This window comes from Terrapene carolina, unplaced genomic scaffold, assembly GCF_002925995.2.
Source record: "Terrapene carolina triunguis isolate 2854851 unplaced genomic scaffold, T_m_triunguis-2.0 Scaffold35098, whole genome shotgun sequence".
Classification (NCBI taxonomy): Eukaryota; Metazoa; Chordata; order Testudines; family Emydidae; genus Terrapene; species Terrapene triunguis.
The window spans coordinates 9222276-9248376 of NW_020699449.1; the positions used below are offsets into that span (position 1 = coordinate 9222276).

General features: G+C 40.8%; 1 protein-coding gene across 1 annotated transcript in view; it reads left to right on the top strand.

Moving 5' to 3' along the window:
- Positions 1-26101, top strand: part of LOC112117246 (sushi, von Willebrand factor type A, EGF and pentraxin domain-containing protein 1) — a 166130-nt gene that overhangs the window by 580 nt on the left and 139449 nt on the right. Inside the window, exons 2-3 of the mRNA XM_026646539.2 lie at positions 15141-15399; positions 17783-17959. Of these exons, the coding sequence (XP_026502324.1) occupies positions 15141-15399; positions 17783-17959 (436 nt within the window). The remainder of the gene's footprint in view (positions 1-15140; positions 15400-17782; positions 17960-26101) is intronic.

Genomic DNA, 26101 nt, shown 5'->3' on the forward strand with positions numbered 1-26101 from the left:
ATCCCCGAATCGACGCTCTTACTCCACCAGCGAAGGTGGGAGTAAGAGCCGTCGACGGGAAGCCGCGGCTGCCGTCCTCACAGCGGGGTAAGTCGGCTGCGATACGTCGAATTCAGCTACGCTATTCGCATAGCTGAATTTGCGTATCTTAAATCGACCCCCCCCCTGTAGTGAAGACATAGCCTAAGTCCCATTTAGGAGGTGACTTAAGCATCTAAGGATACATCTATACTGGAAAAAAAAATCCCCCCGAGCAGTGAGTCTCAGAGTCCGAGTCAACTGACTCACTCTACAGAGTGAAAAATAGCTGTGTGGACATTCCCTCTTGGGCTGGTTCCCGAGATCTGAGACCCTCCTACCTCACCGGGCACCCACCTACTGGGTGCACACCCGTGCACACAGCCACCAGGCTCACACCTACCTGACATCCACCTGTATGCACAAACGCACACCCACCCATACAACTGCCACAGTGTGTTTTTATTTGTTTTGCAGTGTAGAAGTATGCTAAGTGCCTAAGTTGTCTAAGTTATTTTTGAAAATGGGACTTGGATGCTCTGAAGAATTTATCCTATACCTATATCTGTCTAAAAGAACAGGAGTACTTGTGGCACCTTAGAGACTAACAAATTTATTAGAGCATCTAATGCTCTAATAAATTTGTTAGTCTCTAAGGTGCCACAAGTACTCCTGTTCTTTTTGCGGATACAGACTAACATGGCTGCTACTCTGAAATATATCTGTCTAGATACACAAAGCAAAACATATTTATATACTGTATGTAGGTAAACATTTTAATTATTGAAGAGCAGGTAAGACTTATTAGCTGCTCTATTTCCTGTACCTGAGTTTTTGACAGTTTCTCTAAATAGATCATTAGTGATTTCAGTAGGAATTTTGCTTTAATAGGAAATGAATAAGGATTTGACCCAGTGTGGGGCTCAGGACTGACAGGTTAAATTATTCCCTCCTCCTGCTCCCCATATTTGATAATAGAATATGATGTTCACTTTCTAGTGTGCATTAGTGTTGTATATGGAAATCACACTTTAAAAAGAAATCCGCACGGTAATTCTGTGGTTGTGAAATTAAGCTGTTATAGGCTCAACATCATGAGAATTTTCTTAAAAGTTTAAAGAATTAATCTTGAAGTAATTGTGTTATAAACAAAATTTAAGTACGTTACAACTCCATAGAAATCATGTAGTACGTTTTCCTTGACGTGTAATCCTGACTAAATCGACTTTTAAAAACAAGGAAGGTTAGACATAGATGATTTAGTTGTACAAGCACAGCTAAATAATGTATCCCATGGGCACAATAGTATTGCTGTCACCTACGTTTTCTTTATTAGGATTTGATAAGTTGGGAAGTATCACTTCATGTTCTGGCAGTGTATTGAGAAGGAATGACATTACTACGTTTCACTGAATTAGTAGCTTCCCCTGTCTCAGTTAAAAAAGGAGGTACTGCGCTGAGGTCCTGTATTGTACGTCTTCTTCCTGTCAGACAAATTACAACTTTGGGAATACTCTCCTTTCTAAGAACTTGAAGAAGAAGACTTTACTATGTTTAGAATACCACTGTTGAAGTGACACATCAGTGTAACAAGCAGCTTTCTTTTCTTCCTCTGAACTATTGTGCTCCGGTTCTCTATTTTTAACTGCTTTTTCTTATAGCTATGATTTTTTTGGTCTTTCTTTTTTTCCACTTGTTGGCCCCATTTCTTCTGTTTCCAATAAGCTGAATAAAAATGAAATCCAGAATCCTCATTTTCTTTTCCAATTTGCAGAGTATATTAAACAAATAAAACCAAGAGCCCTGGAAATAATTAATGAGTCCCAGGTAAACCATTCCAGGCTCCCAGTAATAGTTACAAGTCATGTGTGGTATTATGTGTAAATACTTTAGAAGATAAACGAACCATGGCATGACATAATTGTCACTAACACCAACAAGTACAGTAACTGAAGCATTGCTTTAGAATCCCCTGTAAGGAGTGTTGCATCTTTTAATATACTGTGTATGTTGTGTAATGCTGCAGCTGCAGATGCTGACTCTTCCTCATACAAAAAGTGAAAGGGTTCTCTACCGCTCTTTAAAGATTTGCACTATCTGTGGAGGGATCTTTGGAAGATGGTTACTGCAGAGTTGTTGTCTCTCTGCAGTGCTATCCTCCTGCATGTTTACCAGGACGTAAGAAACCTCGCAGATGGTGGACTCAACCTTCTAGACATATGGAAATATGAAAGATGTGTATTAGCATGAGCCACCAGTGAGGTCCTGGGACACAGCCCTGGTGAGAAGTTCAGCCCCTATCATCATCCTCAGTTGCTGGGATTTCCATTAAAGTGCTGTTCATGGATCCTGTTCCTTATTTCCCAGGTCTCTGGCTGGTGGGTCTTGCCCACGTGCTCAGGGTCTAACTGATTGCCATATTTGGGGTCGGGAAGGAATTTCCCCCCGGGTCAGATTGGCAGAGACCCTGGAGGGTTTTCACCTTCCTCTGCAGCGTGGGTCACGGGTCACTTTCAGGTTTAAACTAGTGTTTAAATGGTGGGTTCTCTGTAACTTGAAGTCTTTAAATCGTGATTTGAGGATGTCAGTAACTCAGCCGGAGATTCTGGGTCTGTTACAAGAGTGGGCGAGTGAGGTTCAGTGGCCTGCCATGTGCAGGAGATCAGACAACATGATCATGATGGTCCCTTCTGGCCTTAAAGTCTATGAGTCTATTTCATATCAGCACTTATCTAGCAGGGATTTGGTACATTTGAAGATCCATACCCTCTAGATGCTGAAAGGGCCCAAGAGCCTCTTGATGCTACTTTGTCAAGCAGTCACCATGTGAAACTGAGGTGAATCTAGCCTGTGATACATATAACCAAAGTCTTGTTGATTTCACTTGATAACACTTTGGGCATCCAGAGAGGGAGGTACTGAAGCTGACAGTGACTGCAGACAGATAACACCATCATATTACATTCACTTCACTTTCAGAAGGTGTTCTTTGCAACTGTATGGGCTAGAAACTTCTTTTATGTTTTAAATGATAGTCTAAAATCTGAAGAAAAAGATGATTTAGGCTGCCGTATTTGCCAGGGAAACCTTTCCACAGATGAGAGGATTTTTCAAACTTAGCTTTTGACAATCATCTTTGATAGTATTTAGTTTTTGTTTTTTTATTGAGATACGTTTCAAGTTGTGTTGATGTAACCACATTCCATACTCTGATAATCCATTTTACGAAAATATAGTTTCTAAATCTTAAAACATTTTCTAGACAACACAACCTTCCTGACTCTCAATAACCCAAATTTAGATGAATAAATCTAAAGATACAGTTTAAATATTAGAATCTGAATACTCGGGTACATCACTCATGAAAAATTAAACCGCTCCTGACATGTTAACATGTTAACCATGTGAAAGTGTCAGAGGTGTATTCTCTTCCCATTGTGCATACATGGAAACGTTAATGGAAGCTAACCACATGCGGTGAAGGGAGCGCTGACCCTCAAGGAAAGAGTGCTTCCTTTTTGTCAGTCTTAAGCAGTGAACAATTTATGATCATTTTTGTTTGTTTTGAAGTTATGCTGCAAAGATTTATTTATAGAAAATAGTGTGAGCAATTAATCATTACGGATAAAACACTCTGAAGTTATGGATTAATTGAAAGACGAATTGGCAGTAGCCTCTTGAGAAATCATTCACTAAAAATAGTGATAGCCACAGGTGTTTGTTTTTTTCTCTTCACATGAAAGTGCAATTAATTACTGTCTAAAATGGAAGAAAGAACTATAGCTGTGCACTGTCGCTGAGTTAAAGTAAGAGTTAATGTAAAGGTAGACTTTAAAAGGCAGGTCAAACTATTACAAGGGGCATTGTACAACAATAGTTAAGGGAGTTATTTAGATGTATTTTATGCTACTAATTATTAAACTAAAAAAGGTCAGATCCTCAGCTGTGGTCAATCAGCATAGCTCCCTTAACTTCAATGGAGATATACAACTTTACACCAGTTGAAGATCTGGCCCAAAATCTGCAGAATTAGACAACACACCCTGTCTATTTCTAAACGCATCTGGTCTTTTTTTTTTTTTTTAAATGGCTTTTATCTTCTAATCTGATCTTGATAGTGTATAACAAGCCAGTATGTCAAATTCAGTGTTCTGTTGTTACCCAATTAACAAACATGACAAACAGTGGCTTACAAAAGAATGTAAGCACATTGATTAGAGTAAACAATTTTAATGCTTATTTAGTGTTTGTTTAAATAGGTTATGTTGCTTTCGTTTCTTTTTGATGTCAAAAGCATAAACTTACAGAGTGCAGAATTATTATCCATTGGGCTATCCTTGATCATCAGATTTCAATTTCAGCACATTTTAAAGATAATTCTTTTCCAGTTTAGTTTCAGATATTTTGTGTTGTATTTTTAAAATGCAGTTCTGCTCTGAAAATTGACTACGTAAAAAATGGCGCACTCTGATTCATGAGATCTACTCCCTGTGTGCATTTAGAGTCATATTTGTGGACTTTATTGACAACAGATGAGTAATCTCATTTTTATTCCTGCAGAATTGACATAGCTAATGTAGAATGAGCAGCGGATTCTTTTCCATCTTGTGCATGTTCACTAAAACCTCCCATCGGTTACAACTGTACAAACTCTCTGAAGGCTGCACAGGTCTCACTGTGGGCCTCACTTGGCTAGTAGAATGTCTTATGATGGTTGTGATAGAAAAAGTTGGAGAGAACCCAGCTTAACTCTAAGATCCCAGGTTGAGATTGCAGGGCTGGCAGTTTACAAGTAAACAAATATGTACCTTTTAAAACTGAGCAAATTTTATATGGAATCCTTGAGAGACAATACGCAAGGAACCCTACCTACAATGTGCCCATAATGCCACTATTACAGAGTCACTTTTCAGAATACAACCACCCTTGAAGTTAATTTAGTGCTGTGATTGAGAGCCCTGGATACTGACGTTCTCTGTGGTATCTATTCACAAAATAAGTACAGCGTGGTCAGCGGCAGCTCACACCTCTCCACACTATTCATTAATGATCCTAAATGCTGCCATGGAGGGGCCAACTCTAGGAGTGAAAGGGTAATTCAGGCTTCATGTCAATTCAGATCTTTAACCTTCCTGCTGAGACAAGCAACAAGTGAGCTATTCAGCATCCTTTGTGAGGCCAGACTGTGTAATGTGGACACCCGTTCATTAGGAGTCAGTGTGTTATCGCCCTGATATTATATATTTATCATACACATTTTATTCAGAAGAAGAAAAATCAAGTATTTAGCATCATCCATTTTTTTTAAAGTTCCTTTTGGTTTGTGAATAACTTAAAATGCCAAAATTTGCATAATACAACAAATATGCAAATTCAGCAGCTGCCCTCCCACACACTTCACATACGTTGCAGGGCCAGCCAGATGCTCAGAAGCTTTCCTTTCGACACATGCAAAACTTGAAGCTGATAGGTGCTTGGCTCACATTGCCTGGTCCTCTCCTAGGGCATGTCTGCACTGGAGCTGGAAGATGTAAATTCCAGCTCGAGGAGACTTGCTCACGCTAGGTCTGATTCAGCTATTCCGTAAAAATAGCAGTGTAGCCGTGGTAGCATAAGCTGCTAACTGTCCTGAATATGTACCTATGGTCCCGGATGGGACTGTACTTGGGGCGGCTAGCTTCTCCCGCCATTCACGCTACTGCGGCTACACTTCTATTTTTAGAACACTAGCTCAATCAGAGCTGGAATGGGTATGTCTCCTCAAGCTGGAATTTACATCTTTTAGCTCTAATGTAGACATGCCAGCTATGTCTACGCTGCAGTCTGGGTTGTGATTATAACACATGTAGAGACATCTGAGCTAACTTTAATCTAACTAGCTCAGATACCAGGAGCATTGAAGCTGTAGCAGCCCAGTTTTCAGTGCAGGCTAGCTGCCAGAGTAAGTAACCAGGGTCCCAGGTGGGCTGGAACAGCCTACACTGAAGGCTGTATTGTTGTGGTTTCACTACTATTGGTACCCAAGCTAGCTAAATTAAGTGATCTCAGATATTCCTATGCATGCTGCAGTCACATCCCCTGGTTGCAGTGCAGATATACTCATAGACCAGGCAAACTGAGTTGAGTGTCTATGGGTACGTGTGAATAGCAAAAAACCCCCACATGGCAGCAGGTCTCAGCGCCCTGGTCAATTGACCGGGTGCTCATGCTACAGGGCTAAAAATAATGTTCGGGCTCAGACTTTCCTGGCTAAGCTGATTTTCCACCTGCTTTGCACTGCCGGGATAAGGAGTGCTATCTGAACATCCAGCATTTGAAAATGAGAGATCATTACAATAAATATCACACCTAAAATGTGTGTTTGGGTTTCTGGAATATTGCCAAAGATTTTAATACACTAATACATCTTGTTGAGGGTATTGGAAATTAGCCATCTAGTTGCCTGAAGTTCCCTTTTCATGTGTAGTACAGAGGTCCTTTCTAGTCTGATCCATCCCATTTGGTCTGTCCAGTGAGCCAGTAACATTCTCATAGAGTTTAAGGCCAGAAGGGACCCTCGTGTTCATGTAGTCTGACCTCCTGCACACCGCAGGCCACAGGACCCACTCTTGTAACAGACCCATAACCTCTGGCTGGGTTACTGAAGTCTTCAAATCTTGATCTCAAGACTTCACGTTACAGAGAATCCACCATTTACTCTAGTTCAACCCAGCAAGTGACCTGTGCCCCATGCTACAGGGGAAGGCGAAAACCCTCCAGGGTCTCTCCCAATCTTACCTGGGGCAATATTTCTTTCCAGCCCCAAATATGATTACAAGCTGAAAACAGTTCAGAAGTGTGTTTTAAGAAGAGATTTGAATGAAGACAGGGAGATGAGATGACATGGAAGAAAGCAGAATGATGAAAGACAATGCATGTGTAGGGACCCATTTTGCCTGCACATGGTAAGCACGTACTTCTGAAAATTCAGTCATTCAGAATTACTGTAACAACAGGTGTCCGATCAATTGATTAAATCTACATAAGTGATTTGGTTTAACTGAAATAACATCATTGTAATAGAGCACTGCAACAGGATTAGCCTGTCCCACTCTGAAAATAATAGCCGTGCTTGGCTTTTATGTAGTAGCAAGAGCCCATTTCTTATGGCACTGATGTTCTAATCTATGGGCATTTAGGGCAATGTAACGTCCTTAATTTTGTGCATGCAGCTCTCATTGTGGAAATGTGGAAAAGAAGCAGTGTGTCTGCAATTACGTGTTGGAAAGGAATGTTATTCATTAGAGTAAATCTCTCCCTGGATAATGCAGGGAAAAAATCTTGAGGAAAACCAAAATAAAACAGACTTGCCTGATTTCATTTATTCCCACCATTCCTATCCACATGTGTGAAGAGCAGCAGTCTGTCTCAGGTCTTAAAGCAAAATTTCAACCAAAGGTCAGAACCACTAGCTATCAACATTAGCTCCTCTTTTGAATGGGAAAACCCTAAAAGAGTAGAGGATGCATGTCAATGTAACAGCCAAAACAAGTGAGTGAACCAAAAAAAGAAGGGGTAAAATCAGGTGATAATACTTTGAACTTTTATTGCCTCTTCCATCTAACAGCCTCAGAGACCTTTAACAAACATCATTTGAGGTTCCTGACCATCTTGTGAGGTTCAGAAGTATTATTCCTAATTCCAGGATGAGTAGCTGAGTCACAGAAAGGTTAGGCTACCCTCCCCCACCACCATCACCATCACCACACACACACACACAAGGCAGTGACATTAATGTCTCTATTGACCTCATGATAGGGATTTTGAGACTACTCTGAATTAGAACAAGGGTTTGTGCATCTTCCTGTTGCTCACGGGTTACAAACTAGATAAACATAAACAAGCTGTCGATACAGAAAGGACAAACGGCTCTGTGGGTTGGTAATGAAATGCAAAGAAGTTATAGCGATCGCTCTCTAAAACACTTCACAGTTACTACAGCTGATAGTTGTAGCTCAGTATTTCCTAGGTATTCCCTACACTCCCTTTAAGGAGTCCTGTAAATGTTGGCATAAGGGAATACTGTAAATGCTGGGGTAACATTATTTTGGCATCTAAGATAACACTGAAACTTTTTAAGGACAACCACTCTGCTAGCATGACTCCATCCCGGAATGCCAGGGCCTGAGAGGTGTTATCTGATGATTATCTGAGCTGAATTAGTCCATCTCAGTTCAGTTCCTCATAGACAGGTGTCTTTATCACAAATGGCATTTTAGTTGGCAGCCTCTCCAAAGGCCAAATATTGAACAGGCACAGACACTGAGCTTCTCTCTCACTTCAGAGGCAAGGCAAATGATAACAGCAGTTCCTGTGCTGTACCTGTTCAGTGGATACGAAGTCTTCAGTCTTAGATACTGCCAATCCCATACCTTTCACAAACCCTAAATTAATATTAAAAACATAGAAAGGCAACTAGCCCTGGAATGCTTGTAAGAATTATCTGTCCTAACTGCTGAATTTCTAGAGCTGGATTTTGTGTACTAACTTTGTTACACAAGACTACATTTTTATAATTCTGAAGGCTATTCCTGGCACAGGGGAGATGGCTGGTCTGCCAGATACTTGTACACACTGAACTGAGACTGAATACAATGCAGATGGTAATAACTTTTTGCTAATGTGAAAAGAATGTTGAATTTTGTCGTAGGAGTAAAAGGATTGTGTGTTGAAACAGTCTAACGGCTCCAATCAATGCTTAAAACCTGAAAGAAGGGTAAAGAAAAAAGCTTACTACTGATCCTCTACAATAATTAACCAGCATTGTGACCATTTAATTGTATTTTCGGTTGGTCTCTTATTAAAATTACTTTACTGTAATTATGATATGGACCACATTTTCAATTAAACAAGTCATTCAGGGCCTAATTTTCAGAAATGCTGAGTATGAAGTCCAGGGCAGCTGTGTGTTTTCAGTGCCTCTGAGAAATAGGTCCTATCCAAATCTCCAGTATAACTCATGGGTTCTTATGCTCAGTCCATAAAAACTCAAGACCTGATCCTGAAAAATATTTGTGCTTAACTTTACGCGTGTGGGTAACCCCATTGAGTTAAGGGGGACTAGTGACATGAATAAAGTTACTTGTACATAAATGTTTATAGGGTGAGGGGCAGGGTTTGAGTCATTCTTCTTATGTAAATTAAGGTTGAAATGTTTAGAACAAAAGTGGCTTTTACAAGAGTTTTCTGGGAGGGCTGCGGGGAGAGGAAGGTGATACAGATTTTCATTAAATAAAACTGATGAAAAATGTGTGACAAATGTTTGTGGGGAAAAATGTAATCCATTTGGCCTCAGCTCCATCAGTGACCATAGATTAGGGTGAAATTTACCAGAAAACATCGAACAGTTGTAGACCCGCACTAGAATATCAAGCATTCCTTCAAGTAGCCTGTATTTAGTGCCATGTTCATAAAAAAAGGCAAAGCAACCAATTAGAGTGTCTACCATATGCATATAATTTAAAAATAGACTTGTGTCTGCTTTTTTTGCTCAAACGCTTAATGTCTCTCCGTTTTGTTCTTTTAGTCCTCTTCCTTATACAACAGGATTCTATATCTAAGATTACAGCTGCAAGGCTTAAGGGCCAAGCTATTAATTTTTTTTTTCTAGGAGCAATATTTAGCTGTCTGATTGTCTCTTTGGCAGGTTCCACTGTTGCCTGCATGTTTTGAATGCACACCAGGTAATTTCATGATCTCTGGTCTGAAGCAGCTGTTTGTTAGGCTGGCATACGATTGGTGTCACTTTCCTTTTAATGAAATGCTCTTTATCCAGAAAATCATTTTTGGAGATTAGTTCTTGATCAACTGTTTTTCAATAAGTGCTAGATCAAGGTATAATAATTTTAAAGGGAGATTTTGGGGAATGATATTGTGTAACTAACTGAGTGTTTTCTAGGTTTCCATTAAATGTGCTGTGACAGCAGGTGGCCATGATGCCCACTTTCCTTCAAGATAAAAAAAAAAGATTTTAGATTTTCTTTGTGAGACTAAAATGCTAAAGGCATGTTTATTTAATGCATATATATATATATATATATATATACACCTCTACCTCGATATAACGCTGTCCTCGGGAGCCAAAAAATCTTACCACGTTATCAGTGAAACCGCGTTATATCGAACTTGATTTGATCCGCCGGATCGTGCAGTCCCGCCCACCCGGAGCGCTGCTTTACCACGTTATATCTGAATTCGTGTTATATCGGGTGGCAGAGGTGTGTGTATATATAGATATAGATAGATAAAAAATATGATGTGCTTCTACCATGGTAATTAATTTGTGATCTCGGATTTATGAATTCCAAAAGAAGGCATAATCATGCCATAATGCTTCACAAAACATAATTCAACATGGACCTGATCCAAACCCCACCGCAGTCAATCAGAGGCTTTCTACTAATTTTAATGAGTTTTGGATTAGGCCCTGTAAGAGGTAACGACCAGTACACTTGCACCTTCAATCAGTCTGTGATATATGTGTAACTGATATAAGGCCTGATCCTGCAGTCTTTGCTCAGGGAAAACTCTCACTAATGTCATCTCCTACACTGGGTATTACTACTACTTGTTAGCTTTGACATCGGTGTGTTGACAGCAGTATAGCTAGCAGATGAACTAGCAGGTTCACATTCATTGGGTGATGCAGTGACATTTAAAACAGTAGCTTTAGTGGTAATTGTAGAAGTAAAGTTTTTATTTTTACACACTTAAAAAAATTATAATTTTGAGGATTGCCCCCTTGGACACTTCCAAGTACAGTTTCCCTGAACCGTTCCAGTAAAGGAGTTGCAGCTAGCAAGGGATGCGAAGGTAACAAGAAGGGTTTCTACAGGTCTGTTGGCAACAAGAAGAAGGTCAGGGAAAGTGTGAGACCCTTACTGAATGGGGGAGGCAACCTAGTGACAGATGACGTGGAAAAAGCTGAAGTACTCAATGCTTTTTTTGCCTCGGTCGTCACAGACAAGGTCACTCCCAGACTGTTGCACAGGGCAACACAGTATGGGGAGGAGGTGAGCAGCCCTCAGTGGTGAAAGAACAGGTTAAGGACTATTTAGAAAAGCTGGACATGCACAAGTCCAGGGGGGTCCGGATCTATTGCATCCGAGGGTGCTGAGGGAGTTGGCTGATGTGATTGCAGAGCCATTGGCCATTATCTTTGAAAACTCGTGGCGATCCGGGGGAGGTGGGGTCCTGATCAATTGGAAAAGACAAATATAGTGCCCATCTTTAAAAAAGGGACTAAGGAGAATCCAGGGAACCACAAACCGGTCAGCCTCACTTCAGACCCTGGAAAAATCATGGAGCAGGTCCTCAAGGAATCCATTTTGAAGCACTTGGAGGAGAGGAAGGTGATCAGGAACAGTCAACATGCATTCACCAGGGGCAAGTCATGCCCGACCAGCCTGATTGCCTTCTATGATAAGACAATTGGCTCTGTGGATATGGGGAACGTGGTGGACGAGATATACCTTGATTTTAGCAAAGCTTTTGATACGGTCTTCCTCAGTATTCTTGCCAGCAAGTTAAAGAAGTATGGGCTGGATGAATGGACTATAAGGTGGATAGAAAGCTGGCTAGATCGTCGGGCTCAATGAGTAGTGATCAATGGCTCGATGTCTAGTTGGCAGCCGGTAACAAGCGGAGTGCCCCAGGGGTCTGTCCTGGGGACGGTTTTGTTCAACATCTTCATTAATGATCTGGATGATGGGATGGATTGCACCCTCAGCTAGTTCACAGATGACACTAAGCTGGGGGGAGAGGTAGATATGCTGGAGGGTAGGGATAGGGTTCAGAGTGACCTGGACAAATTGGAGGATTGGGCTAAAAGAAATCTGATGAGGTTCAACAAGGACAAGTGCAGAGTCCTGCACTTAGGACGGAAGAATCCCATGCACTGCTACAGGCTGGGGGCCGACTGGCTAAGCGGCAGTTCTGCAGAAAAGGACATGGGGATTACAGTGGATGAGAAGCTGGATATGAGTCAACAGTGTGCCCTTGTTGCCAAGAAGGCTAATGACATATTGGGCTGCATTAGTAGGAGCATTGCCAGCAGACTGAAGGAAGTGATTGGAATGGGTTACCTAGGGAGCTGGGGGTTGGAATCGCCATCCTTAGAGGTTTTTAAAGGTCAGCTTGACCAAGCCCTGGCTGGGATGATTTAGTTGGTGTTGGTCCTGCTTTGAGCAGGGGGTTGGACTGGATCACCTCCTGAGGTATCTTCCAACCCTAATCTATGATTCTATGAAAAGTGCTTTAGGGGTGGTACAGTAACCCATTGGAGTCATATCCCGAGAAGGAATGCTGGTGGTTCAGATAGGACGGTATCTCATCCCCAAACATTATGGTGCATGTGTTCTTTGCTTTTTGTTTGCAGATATTTTGCCTGGCAAAAGTTTTATACAGATTCCAATCAAGCAGATTGCAAATGGATAGATTTAAAGCACTAATTTGCAAGATTATGCATATACTATACATCTACTCTTCAAAATGTATTGCAGAATATATTCTGAAAATTAAATGACAGATGTTTCGCAGAGTACTTAAGCAACTGGATGTCATACCTATGGACAGAGAACATGTCTCAATATTGTAGTTGAAAGATTCAGAATATTTCGTGTAAGACCGAGTGAGTATGTTTAGCACGCTCCAGTGTTTAGGACTCAGTCCCACAGTCCTAACTCAGTCAGAATTGTCACTAACTCCAGTTGGAGTCTTCCCTGAGAAAGGACTGCACTATCCAGCCCTTAGTCAATACAGGAATTGTGTTCCTTCATTTTAATGTGGGTGAGGAAAATAAGGCCTTTGTGACAGGTTTTGCTTCATGGTAGCATTTCCCATTGGAGAGGACAGGACTCAGCTCTGTCTTTCATGTTACTCCTGCCCAAATAGCAGATGTTACCTACATTGTAGTACACCAAACATGTTAATGCATTATCCTGGTCTCAGTCCAAAGAGTTACAGTTTGTGGCTAGGAATCCTGAACGGCAGCACAGATTGCTGCCTCTAAGCTATAGACTTGGGACCTTAAATTATTGTCTGAGTGGTTGGCCACACAGATTCCGCTCTTGATGCATGTGCACTCTGTGCACACGAGATCAGAATCTTCGAGCCAGCTGTGTCCGATGGGCTGCGCCTGTGCCCTAGGTACCCTATTGGCCCTGCCAATCAAGGGCATAAAGGGTGGAATGGACTCCGGTGCTTCTGAGTTCCTTTTTAGCACCCATGGCAACAGGACAGAACCTCTGCAGTGCCTGCTTACTCTGTGCACTCTGTTATTTCCTTGGCTTCGTATATATTGACAACATTCTATATAATTTAGTATAGTTGGTGTAATTCTCTTTTTACAGCCATTAGCAAAAAAAAAAAAAAAAGCATAGATCAGACAAATTTTAGTTAATCTTGACATCCATACCCTGAGCAGGAGTACTACAGTCGTGACAGAAGTTGAGTCATTAGGATTTAATACCTGACCCTTGTGTGATGCTTTGATGACCATTAACGATGCTCTTGGTGCCCACTGCATATTGGAGTAGGACATGTCCTGAGGCAATGTCGCTTTTTCTCCAAGCATACCCAGAGAGCTAGGGAGGCAAGGCTGAAATTTGTCCTGTTAGAGAAGGCTCTGCAAGCCTCCTTGGACTCCGAAAGTAGAACAACACCAGTGGCACAGACTTTGGGTTAGTCATTTTTGATTAGTGGCTGGTGAGCCATGATTTTAGTCTGAGCTCCCAGGCCACATTGACTTAGAGGGCCCATTAGTCTGCCATTATGTTGGCATTGATGTCTGTCGGGCAGAACTTTTCTGCTACCTAAATGGAATTCTAAAGGCTCCTGGCCTATACCAGGATATCAGGTTTTAACATTTTAACCAATCATAGTTTCTGAAATTTTTCACACAACTGCAGTGTTGGTGTATAAGTAAGCTCTGTGTGTGTGTTTTTTTCTATTTCAAACCCTTCAAAGTGTTGGTGAGGATTGTAACTGTCCATATGGTAAAAGATGTTTGCCCACCATTTGTGACACATTTGTATTATAGTATCTGGTTACACTCCCACCTGCTGTTGAACGGATCGGATAAATGGTGTTGCTATGGACAATGATTTTCATTTGTGACACATTTGCATTATGGCATCTGGTTACACTCCCACCTGCTGTTAAAGCAGTGGTGGGCAACCTGCGGCCCTCAGGCCGCACGCAGTCCATCAGGCTAATCCGCTGGGGGGCCGCGAGACAGTTTGTTTACATTGAGCGTTCACAGGCACGGCCGTCCGCAGCTCCCAGTGGCCGCGGTCAATGGGAGCTGCGGGAAGCGGCGCAGGCTGGCCGCCGCTTCCCACAGCTCTCATTGGCCGGGAACGGCGAACCACAGCCACTGGGAACTGCGGGCGGCCGTGCCTGTGAACGGTCAATGTAAACAAACTGTCTTGCGGCCTCCCAGGACATTACCCTGACAGGCCGTTGTCCACCACTGTGTTAAAGGGATCAGGTAAACGGTTTTGTTCTGGACAATGATTTCAGTTGTGAAACATGTGGCCCACTATGATAAACTGCGAAGGACAAGGGCCAGATCTTCAGCTGCTGTAATTCACCATAACTCCGTTGCCACTTTCCTAGTTTACACCATCTGAGATTCTGGCTCAATGGGTCTTAAGTTGCATCTACAGTGTACTATCCATCCTACTTGTTACCTAGTCAGAGTTGATGAAACACTAATGAAGGTCTTCTCACCACCATAAGAACTGTGTGTTTGAATTTTCTTTTTCTTTTTGCCCTCTGCCAGAGCAGATGATTTTATTCATCACTGTGAAAAGTGGCTCATTTGCCCAGTGTCACATATTCACAATATCTGTATCATGCCAGGAGTCTGAGCATATAAAAATGAGTCAATATTTGGCTTGATAACCAGTCTCTGATTAAAGATTGTTGATCTTCTTGTGTTAGTACTGGGTGGTCCAGCAAAACTGGATTAAGTCAGAAAACAAGCCAAATAAAAGGAGATGCACCATGGAAGAAAGTACTACGTGCAGGTCAGCCACTGCTAACCCTTTGCCTGAGATGTACTGTTTTATACTCTATTTCAGCAAATACTGCAACACTCTCGTGAAAATGCTACAAAGGTGATATTTCTCATTACTGATGGATATTCCAATGGAGGTGATCCTAGACCCATCGCAGCATCCCTGCGTGTAGAATTTGGAGTAGAGATCTTCACATTTGGAATATGGCAGGGCAACATCCGAGAACTGAATGACATGGCTTCCCATCCAAAGGAGGAACACTGTTACCTGCTTCACAGCTTTGCAGAATTTGAGGCTTTAGCTCGCAGAGCTCTTCATGAAGGTATTACATTTAGTAACCCTGGAAGTATCATTTCAGATGCTATAGAGAGTATAGGGCTGGCTGGAAATACAGTAACTCCTCACTTAAAGTTGTCCTGGTTAACGTTGTTTCGTTGCTGATCAATTAGGGAACATGCTCATTTAAAGTTGTGCAATGCTCCCTTCTAATGTCGTTTGGCAGCCGCCTGCTTTGTCCACTGCTTGCAGGAAGGAGCAGCCTGTTGGAGCTAGCTGGTGGGGGCTTGGAACCAGGGTGGACTGGCAGCCTCCCTATCAGCTCCCCGCTCCCCTAAGTTCCCTGTCCTGCAGCCGCCCAGCAGGCTATCAATCGGCAGTTCAGCTGTCCCTCCCCCCGCTGCCATGTGCTGCTCCTGCCCTCTGCCTTGGAGCTGCTCCCAGAGACTCTGCTTGCTGTGCATGAGGGGAAGGGGGAGTCTAATGTCAGGGTGTCCCTCTCCCCCCTGCTCCTGCACCCCGCTTACCCCTTCTCCATATAGGGCAGGGAGGGGACATGGAGGGAGAGAGACAGAGAGAGCTTGGGGCAGCAGCTGCTGTCTCAACTTCCTGATCCACTTAAAAAGACAATGCACTTAAGAGTGGGTCAGCTTACTTAAAGAGGCAGTGTGCATCTCTCTCTCTCTCCCACACACAAGGTATGTGTCTCTGTCTGCTATGCTGTCTCCCCTCCCTCCTGTTCGTGCTGCCTTGATGAGAGGCTACATTAACAACAATGTGTTAACCCTTGAGGGCTCAGCCGAGTGCTAGTTCATCATTTAGCAGCAAGGCATTCCCTGGGAAATATCCCTCCCTCTTCCACCCTCTAACCACCACCTCAACCAAGCTTCACAGTCATCATAGCTGTGAACAGTATTAAATTGTTTGTTTAAAACGTATAGTGTGTATATATCTATATAATATATAGTTTTTGGTCTGGTGAAAAAAATTTCCCTGGAACCTAACCCCCCCATTTACATTAATTCTTATGGGGAAATTGGATTCGCTTAACATCGTTTTGCTTAAAGTCGCATTTTTCAGGAACATAACTACAACGTTAAGCGAGGAGTTACTGTAAGGCCTTGTGAAATGTTTCATATAGGTGTTGTTGTCTCTTTTCTTTGGTATTTTTCTTGCATTAATTTGTATTACATTCAATAGAAACCAACAGATTTCAGTAGTAGATCTTTCAAAGTCAACAGATTGGGCCAAATTCTTCTCTTTGATGTGCATGTACATTGCCCTTTGGACCAGTTTCAAGGCTTCATTTTACCTGAGTAAGAACTGGGTAAGAATGTCAGGGTTTGGCCCAATGGAGATTTTGCCTAAATAAGAACTTTGGGCCAGTTTTCAAAGGTATTTAGGCACCTAAAGATGCAGACAGGCCCTAGGAAGGACTTCAGAATTTGTCTCAGTATTAATAAAAGCCTTTATACACTGTGGGCACATAACACATATTTAGAATATTTCAAAAATTCATAAAAACACCTCTCATAAATGTAAATGTGACGTTTCTTTAGGTATAAAAATTCTATAAAATGGAACTGGTTTCTGATGTTTACTTTTATGAAGAATTGCCACTGAACAAAAAAAGGAGGATGAGAGTAGCTGTTAAGAATATAGGGCTGGATCTTCACCTGGTGTAAATAAGTGTATCTACACTCCCTTGAACGGAGCTATGCAACTGCACATCAACTAAGAATCTATCCATGAGTATTTATGTAGTTTTGATTTAAGTAAACCTTCTGATTTAACATGAATATGGTACTAGGGTGACCAGACAGCAAATGTGAAAAATCGGGACGGGGGTGGGGGGTAATAGGAGCCTATATAAGAAAAAGACCCAAAAATCGGGATTGTCCCTATAAAATTGAGACATCTGGTCACCCTATATGGTACATATCTACCACCAAATTCTTTTGGTGCATGGTGTTTTTTTTCTGTTTTAAAGGATGTTTAATTAGATCTTTTTTTGTGGAGGCGGAGAATCTACCTATTTTTAACAGTTACATATTCAGTGACAGACTGATCTCATAGGACCATCAAAGTCAAATTCATTCCTGTGATTTTGGTGGAACCTAATTTGGGCCCTTGTTTTCCTTTTAATTCTTGCATTGAGGCCAATGATAATTTTTCCTTAGTAAGAACTAAAAAGAAACTGAGTAAAGACTTGTCAGAGAAAAACAGAGTTCTTGGGATTTTTGCTTCATAGACTTCAGTGAGCATTTTTCCTGTGTTAAGAACTTCAGGATTTGAGACATACATTTCAAAGAACTGAAGTTTTGCTTCACATCGTCATCACCACAAGTGAATATTGGAACTATAAAGTTTTCAGCGACATTTCACTAATTATTAACTATTGTGGCCTTTTTAATTGATTTGTATTACAGATCTGCCCTCTGGCAGTTACATTCAAGAAGATATATCCCACTGTTCATATCTCTGTGAGGCAAATGAGAACTGCTGTGACATCATGGCAAGCTGCAAATGTGGCACTCACACAGGGCAGTTTGAATGTATCTGTGAAAAAGGGTACTACGGTAAAGGACTACAGCATGAATGCACAGGTCAGTCTCCATTTTTCAGATTCCCCAATTTATCTACATAGCCTAAATGTAAATCTAATTCAGATCACACGAAATCATATGCTGTTCTGCATGCAGATTTATGACTATGGGCTGGTCTACACTGGGGGGGGGGGGAATTGATCTAAGATACGCAATTTCAGCTACGCTATTCGTGTAGCTGAAGTCGAAGTATCTAAGTTCGACTTATCTGGCTCCCCCCGTCGACTCCGCTTACTCCTCCTGCCGAGGTGGAGTATGGGCGTCGATTCGGGGATCGATTTATCGCGTGTAGACGAGACACAATAAATCGATAGCCGATAGATCGATTACTACCTGCCGATCTGACTGGTAGTGTAGATGTGGCCTATGAGTCTGATGCAAAGTCAATGGAAAAACTCCCATTGACTTAGTAGGTTTTGGATCAGGCCCTTGTAGATTAATCTTAATGCAAGCGGTTCTTACATTAAACTCATGATAGACTGAATACTCTTGGATTCTCCCAAATCGGCTTTCACTTGCCAGAGAAGAAAAAGTTCCAGTTGCTAAGCATAAACGTATCACATCTCAATAAGACTTTTGTGTGACTATTTTTGTGAACTGCCCCTTAGTAGTGCTTATAGAAAGACAATCCTCTGACTGAAATAGAGACATTTATTGTATCCTATAGCAGAAACATGAAGGCAGTATTTTTGAATTCCTGGATTTCATATAGCATTGTCCATGAACAAAGATGAAATAGTCAGATGCAATATGCAGCTTCACAGTAGACATTCATTTATTACTTATTTTTCACATATATAGCCTGACCTGCTTAAAGGGAAATAAGGAGGAAAATGATTGCACTGGTCTTTTGTGGAATTGGCTTTCAATTCTGGGAAGCACTGGATGCTACAGTGATAAGAGCTATTATAAAAATATGGTTGGATGGATATCAGCCATTTTGTCATTATGCAATCCCTTTTTACAAACAAAACCGAATTCAATTTAAAGTTTTCTTGCAATCGAAAGATCATCTAAGGAAATGCTTTTTTAACGTAATGGAATGATTACAATAAGTGAAGGGAAAATATGCTTGTAAAAAGGATATGCAAGTTGTGTCCAATTGCATTAACTTTTATGGGAGAGAAATGTCACAATAATCAAAACACTTCTTAACTTTTTTCTATTTAGTTTATAAGCTAGTTAAGAGAAATAGTTATAATGAAGTATCACCAGAAAAAGAAATGTAAGATAAAGTTAATACTGATTTGTATCAATCTTAATTCTGTCTCCAAGCTCTCACATGTATAACCAAAATTTTCACCAGCTGCCTCATGAAATGTAAGCCTGCTCTGCTGAGTATATGAATTACAACAACATTATGGCCTTTCATGATGTTTCATAATGTTTGTTTTTTAAATTAAGGTTATGTGGTTGTTCGCTATCATTTGTAACTGTTGTCAGGCCTCTATTTGCTCAAAGGGTAGAGTGGAAAGGACACAGATAGATCTGGAACCTAAGCATGGAGGGTATCTTCTCAGATCTCTGTGAGAAGGATCAGTAAGGTCTAGCGCAGGGGTCAGCAACCTTCGGCACGCGGCCCATCAGGGTAATCTGCTGGCGGGCTGCGAGACATTGTGTTTACGTTGACTGTCTGCAGGCACGGCCCCCCGCAGCTCCCAGTGGCCGCGATTCGCCGTTCCCAGCCAACGGGAGCTGCAGGAAGCATGTCACACTTTAACTTCAAATTTCTTTGCTTTCATGAATATTTCATTCTACCAGTTATTTTAAGTGACATATATTCTCAATCCTAACTCAATTGAAAAAGGTGGGTTTTATATCTGATTTCTTCGGGCTCAGCTTGCAAGAAGGAGCATTCCTATGGCAAAATATGGCAAACTTATTCAACACTTATCCCTCTCAGTATATTGTTTTTTTATTAACTACTGCAGAAGTCAAATGAATTTTCCAGTTGACCAGTCATTACAGAACTATCACCAGATCCTGCACTTTGCCTCTTCCGTTGAAAAGGGTCTGCTCTAGCAAGAACGTGCCCCTGAACAAAAACAGTATAAACCGTAACTTCTTTAAGTGTGCATTTGGCAACTGCAGAACAAAGTGTTATTTCAATAGCACATCAGCAATCATCTGTTAAATCAAAGTTTCACGAGATATCCTGTATTATATGCAATGCCAGTGAAGTGCCAAGTTCTGCCATCTGCTGTGCATCATCTGGCAAAGTTAATGAAAGTTGCACACTTCTATTTTTGGATAGAATTGGCCTATTCTTGCAAATATAACTTAATCTGCTGAAGTGTTGTATTGCCTCTTAGGAAAAAGAGAGAGACAAAAGGTCACGTGTATTCCTTAAAAGAAAAACGTATTTTGAAATCTTGTTTTCTGAAGTAGATTCCAGTGTTTTTTATTGAACTTTCCCCTGGTGAGAGTAAGTATGGTTTTGTAAAGCACGAGGAATTTCCAGACTCTGTGCTAGCTCTTATTCATGGTATAACGCGCGGGAATGCTGCTGGCAAGTTTGCTTTGGTGGGACTTGATGATGGACTGTGATTAATTGTGCTGCCTTTAGTTTTCAATTTTTTAAGCTTGTGGATACCATTGTAGATCAACTTTAATTCATAGGATATGACTTGCGCATAGAGTTTTCATCAAGATAGGAAATTGTTCTCCTCCTCTAATGTATATACATGTCACATTCCGGGGTGCAATCCAGACCAGTGACGGGCTGTGTCACTACCTGCCCCGCAACCTTGGGTGGCTCTCCAAGGTTTGCTGTTGTAGTTCCCAACTTGGGCCGCTCACAAACAGCCTACCAGCCTGCAGGCCGCATGCTCAGTATCTGTATAGCTGCAGCCCTGGTTTAGCAGTTCTGACCTCAGCAGCCTGTCAGCAATACATCAGTCACACTCTGGCTTCCACCAGCCTTGGTTACTACTTGCAGCAGGACCCCAACACACTCCCAGTCCCAGATTATCCCAAAAATGTGTGTTCTGCGCTGCCCAGCCTTCTCTTGGAAAGTTCAGATATTAAAGTTTTGTTGTTCCTTTGAAGAGTCAATATTCAACAGCTTGCTACTTTGACTGGAGTCACGGAATAGTTCAGTCTAAACACAGCATTGGATTGGTTTATATTAGAAAATAAAACAAGTTTATTAACAAAAGAAAATGGGATTTTAAGTGAGTTCAAGTGTAAGAGAGAAAGTTAGAAATGGTTACAAGTAAATAAAAGTGAAAGCATGCATTTAAAAGTCTAAAACTTAATCTACCAAGTTTTAGTTCCAGGCTTTTGTTCAAGATGGCCTTTCTCATCTACAGTCTTCTAGCAAGATGGTGACTGACCCTTTCCTTGGTCAGGATCTTTCCCAGAGGCTGCTGGTGCATTTGTCATCTTAGGTGAAAGAGCAAGAGAGAGAACTTGGGGTTATCTGCCCCCTTTCTTTTATAGTCCAGTGAACCTTGAAAGTGGATTCTTCTGAAGATTACCCCTTCAAATCAAAGATTCTTCAAACTGTAAAGGAGGTGACATGGAGTCTGGTGGTGATGGAGTCTCTATGCTCTTTCTTCCCACCTGTGTTTGCTGAAATGCAAATTTGCTTTGTCTCCTCTCATTTACTCCCCTTGCTGTCTTCAGGACCTGTTTACTACTTACCTGTAAATTGAGGTAAACCCACATTTCTCTGGATAGGATAGACCTGTTTAACAACATTTGCGTAGGCGGGGCTGAGTGGTTTTGAACATGTGCTAACAGCATCATAGGGGGATTTCATAACTTTACGTATAATGTTGCTACCTACGTTTCACCATGATATTATTGACCAGTGAGTTATTAGCTTTCAAAAGATACCTCACAAGACCTATTTTGTACAAAGATTATTACAATAGTGTGTAGGGTGTGAATACAGGGGTGCTTTTGGTCACAATGTGCCTTTTTAATTAAAATTACTCTATTTATGCCAGTGGTTAGACACGTGGTTTATAGCATTATATCTGAGGCAACAAAATAATTGTGTAAAGTCAATGAAAGCAGTACTTTACTTCCCTAATTACCCCAAAATGTCCTCTAGAAAGTCTCCATAAAATAAAATGAGAGCCACATGCTCAACATCAGACAGCAGAAATTGGCCCTAAACCTCCTCCAGTATTGTGAATGATTTGCCATATAAAGAGGAGCAGACGGAGTGTTCTGTGCTTTATACAAACAAACAAAGTTAAGTGAGTCATGGCCCACACAGGAATTACACACATTCAGAGATTTCCATGACAGCTGTGACAAAGGAAGTCCATGGAAAGTAAAATATGAGACAGAATGATGGGAGAAAGAGACTCTCAGAGAAATATCAGAGTGCAAAATTCTACTTGGAGATGTACATACGTAGGAAGCTGCTAATATCATAGCTTTGTGCAGCCCTAGTGAAGAATATTTTGGTTTCCACCCCACAAACATCCCCAGATGAACAAAGCAGATATCTTACATTTCCTTCCTCTTCCCTTGTGTGCACCTATCACATTTCAAACTTATGTAGACTCTCAGATAAAAACACAGCAGCTGCCGGTCAGCAAAAAAAAAAAAAAAAAAAGCCTTTACACTCTGCCATTGTACAGAGATAGACCTAAGATGTTGCTGCCATCCTATCATTTTTAAGATAACCTATTAAAGTTCATTCTATTCCAAGCCACACAGAATGCTAAAATATAACCTCTTTATCTGCTTCAGCCTCTCTTTCTTGCTAGGTTAGGGAATGCATCTTCTTCACAGCCTCCCTTCACCTGCAATGATGTTCTTTAAAGTTAGGCTGTCAGAAGCAGAGTTCTTTGGCAACTGAGCTCTTCATGGATTGGATCTCCTCTCAAAGACATGATGCCACCTGAAATGTGGTGCCCTAGGTGGCCACTTTACCAGTTAAATCTAATCATGCCGCTAAACATTGTCCTGTTGTCTATGGCATGACAGTCGTCTTCCATCAATAAGACAAGTACCTTCTATGGTTTCTTTAACTGAAAAATATGGATTTCATTTTTTACAGCACACGCCGTTCATGAAGAAGATGTGTGGTTGGTAAAGCATGAATTAGTAAATAGAAGTTTTATAACAATGCTAATTTAAGTGCATATGTTAAATGTAGACATGATTTTTTTTTATTATTATTTTTTTTTACTTTGCAGCATGAGAATGGAATGTGAATAATTACAGCGGTGTGGAATTTTAATAGTACCATCTGGATGAACAGTTCAAGAAGCTGTCTAGGCTTCTAACATATTTCTAACAGGGATGCAACAAAGCAATTATAATCCGAATATATGACAGATCAGTTTTGCAAGCAAATAGTGTGTTAATTAGAGCTGTGCAAAGCCTTTGCAATGAAACCCGAAACCACATGAAATTTTGGCTTAATTTCAAACTTGAAATCCAGACCAAGTCTGTTGAAAGATTTGTGAGAGTTTTTTGAGCACATCTGGGCCCAGCATGAGTGAGCTTGAGCAGACTTATAACTTTGTGTTGTCAGTGGGCAAAACTCTTGGTTTTTCAAGGTTTGGACCCAAATGTGGTGATCTCAGCTGAGTTTTGTTATGAGATTTTCAAGGTTGCTCTAATTTAGAAATGCAAAGGAAAACTTGGTGTGTGCGTGTGGGGGCTGGGGGGAGATAAAAAAAAAGAACTTTTTTTTTGTGGGGCTCCTGGTGATTTTTACGAAATTTAATGTATATGTCTTATTAGCAATTGTTTCCTCAGTAGGACAGGAAGAACCTTGATACCAATCAAGATTCCAATAGGCTATCCAAAGAATGCTAGGACAGCTACTCTGTCATCTTTTGCTGTAGGGAGGATTCTGCTCCTCTTTGGAATCTGGGTAGCCCTTTCTCTGCCCGCTGTAGTTTTCAGGAAGAGGTTCTGTAACTTTCCTACTTGCAGTGGTAGCAAGTGGTGGGGCTGGGCCAGCCCTGTCCAGTGCACAGTATGCTTGGGAAGTCACAGAGTGCATGGGATTTGAGGCTTCCAAAGTGTGCCATGCATTTTGCCTTGCTTCTCCAGTGTGATTTTCATGGTAGTCACATCAGCAGCTGGCTGAGATCCCATCAGTAAAAGGTGGGTGAGGAAAGGGGTGCAAGAAGGGGAGAATGGAGAAACGGATTGTAAGATACTTTGCCTTCGTCTCAGTGAAATTTCTGGCTCATTTTGCTGGTTGGGCAAAGGTGAGACTCGATTCCTGTTTTGTCCAAATGGTTTGGTCATCTCTAGTTTGGACCTCGGTAAAAAAGAATTTCTGTTGAGGCCAAGAATTGGTAGATGGAAAGAGGAACATCTGTTTAGGAAAAATATTAAATGCATGGGTGCTACAAATGGTGGTGTGTTATCTTGTGCTATAATTCTTGGTAACAAAAAATGCAGTAAATCCATTTAATAAATCAAAAAGAGCTGGAAAATTTCTACTTCAAATTCTGTGCTTTGACATCCAAATTCTACACGTGGATGCTCAAATTGGCTCAGATATGCCCTTTCATGCATTTAAATGCCAGTCTGAGTGACCAGTTACAGGATTTTGACGTTCTATTAAGACTCCTGTGTCAGAAAATTGGATCTAAAATGTAGTTCTAGTATAGATTGGGTGGAGGATACTTTGGCCAGTTGTGAAACCTGTGCTACTACTGCTAATAGTACTTTGCACTTATTTAACACCTGCCTTCTGTGGATTACATAGTATTTTACAAACAGCGAATTTAACTTCCCAGCATCCTTGGCGATACATTCTGGGTGCATTTACTTATTTAAAAATGCTCCTCTGTAGTGGAATTTTATCATGCTATCGATTATTTTCTTTAGCTTTTCGGTTTATATATTTTATGATAGTGCATTGTGGCTTATAGATGAATATACTGTATTAAAATGACCAACTGTAACAGAAAGAGAGGAGAGAAATACACTGACCTAAACAAGAGAGAGGGATGTAGGATTTCCCCCGCTAACCAGCTAGGGATCCATGCCTGCTTTTCATCAGTGCATGTGTTCATTGTCATCATTTTTTGGTTCTTTATACTGTCTGACTTTTTCCAGACAATGGTTTGAACCCGGCATTATGAATTAAAAGTGCAGAAAGAATGTAAATGGAGATGTGATGTCATGAGGATATTGACGATTAAGCACAGAGACATTGATAAATTGATGGGGAGGCGTGTGTGGAAAATTGAAAAATGATGCAGACAAGGGTATGCATGGATTCGGCTTAGATAATAGAAAGGTAATTTCCATTTAAAAATCATAATTTTAGGAATTTAAAACAGAATTAGAAAAATATTTATAATCTTTACTGTTATGTTTGAAAATAATCAGGTGATAGCCATTTTGGTTTGAAAAGGATATAGATAAAAGTTATATGATATTTGTTTCGGGTTTTTTTAGACTTGTGCTAAAAAATACAGAGGTATTTTTGTTTTAAAGAAACACTTGCCTATATAAACCCAACTTTTCCTGATTTGCCTTTGGAAACTCATTTAATAATGCTTCACATTACTTGTCAAATTAGGAAGCAAAGGAAAGGCCACATTGAACTGGTGTGGAATGCTACCATGTTTACTGTAATGTAGCAAATATTAGAAATATTCCTTTGTTTTGGCAATAACAAATATATGCCGGTAAATTCTTGATTTCAGGAGATCATTTACTAGTAAATATTAGTTTAAAGCAACAGTGTGGGAGTCTTAGTTATGTTTTTCATTATCGTGTGCTTTGATATGGTAGGAATGGCTCTGATTCAGATTATGAAGTCAGATGAGTGGTATCTTGTACTCTATTACAGTAATAATTTTGCATACATTATAAATGGTTCCTGGCATTGAAGTGAATTATGAGCCACACATGTGTCACTTCTTTCATGAAGATGGGGAGTTCTTGATGAAAGCTTATTTTCTCTCGATTCCTCTCTCTTTATATTTACACAATAATACAAAAGAGGTTAATATGGCACTGTATGTGTAGTGGTTAAGGGAGGGTTTGGCAGATTTCTGGGAAACGTTGCTTATGCCAAAATAAATCCCACGTGATCTGACTTCGCCGCATAAACGTTGTGAAAAGAAGACTGTAGCAAAACTAACGCTTTATATGAATACAGATTTAAAAAGGAAAGGAAGGTTTTGTTTTTTTTTATTAGTG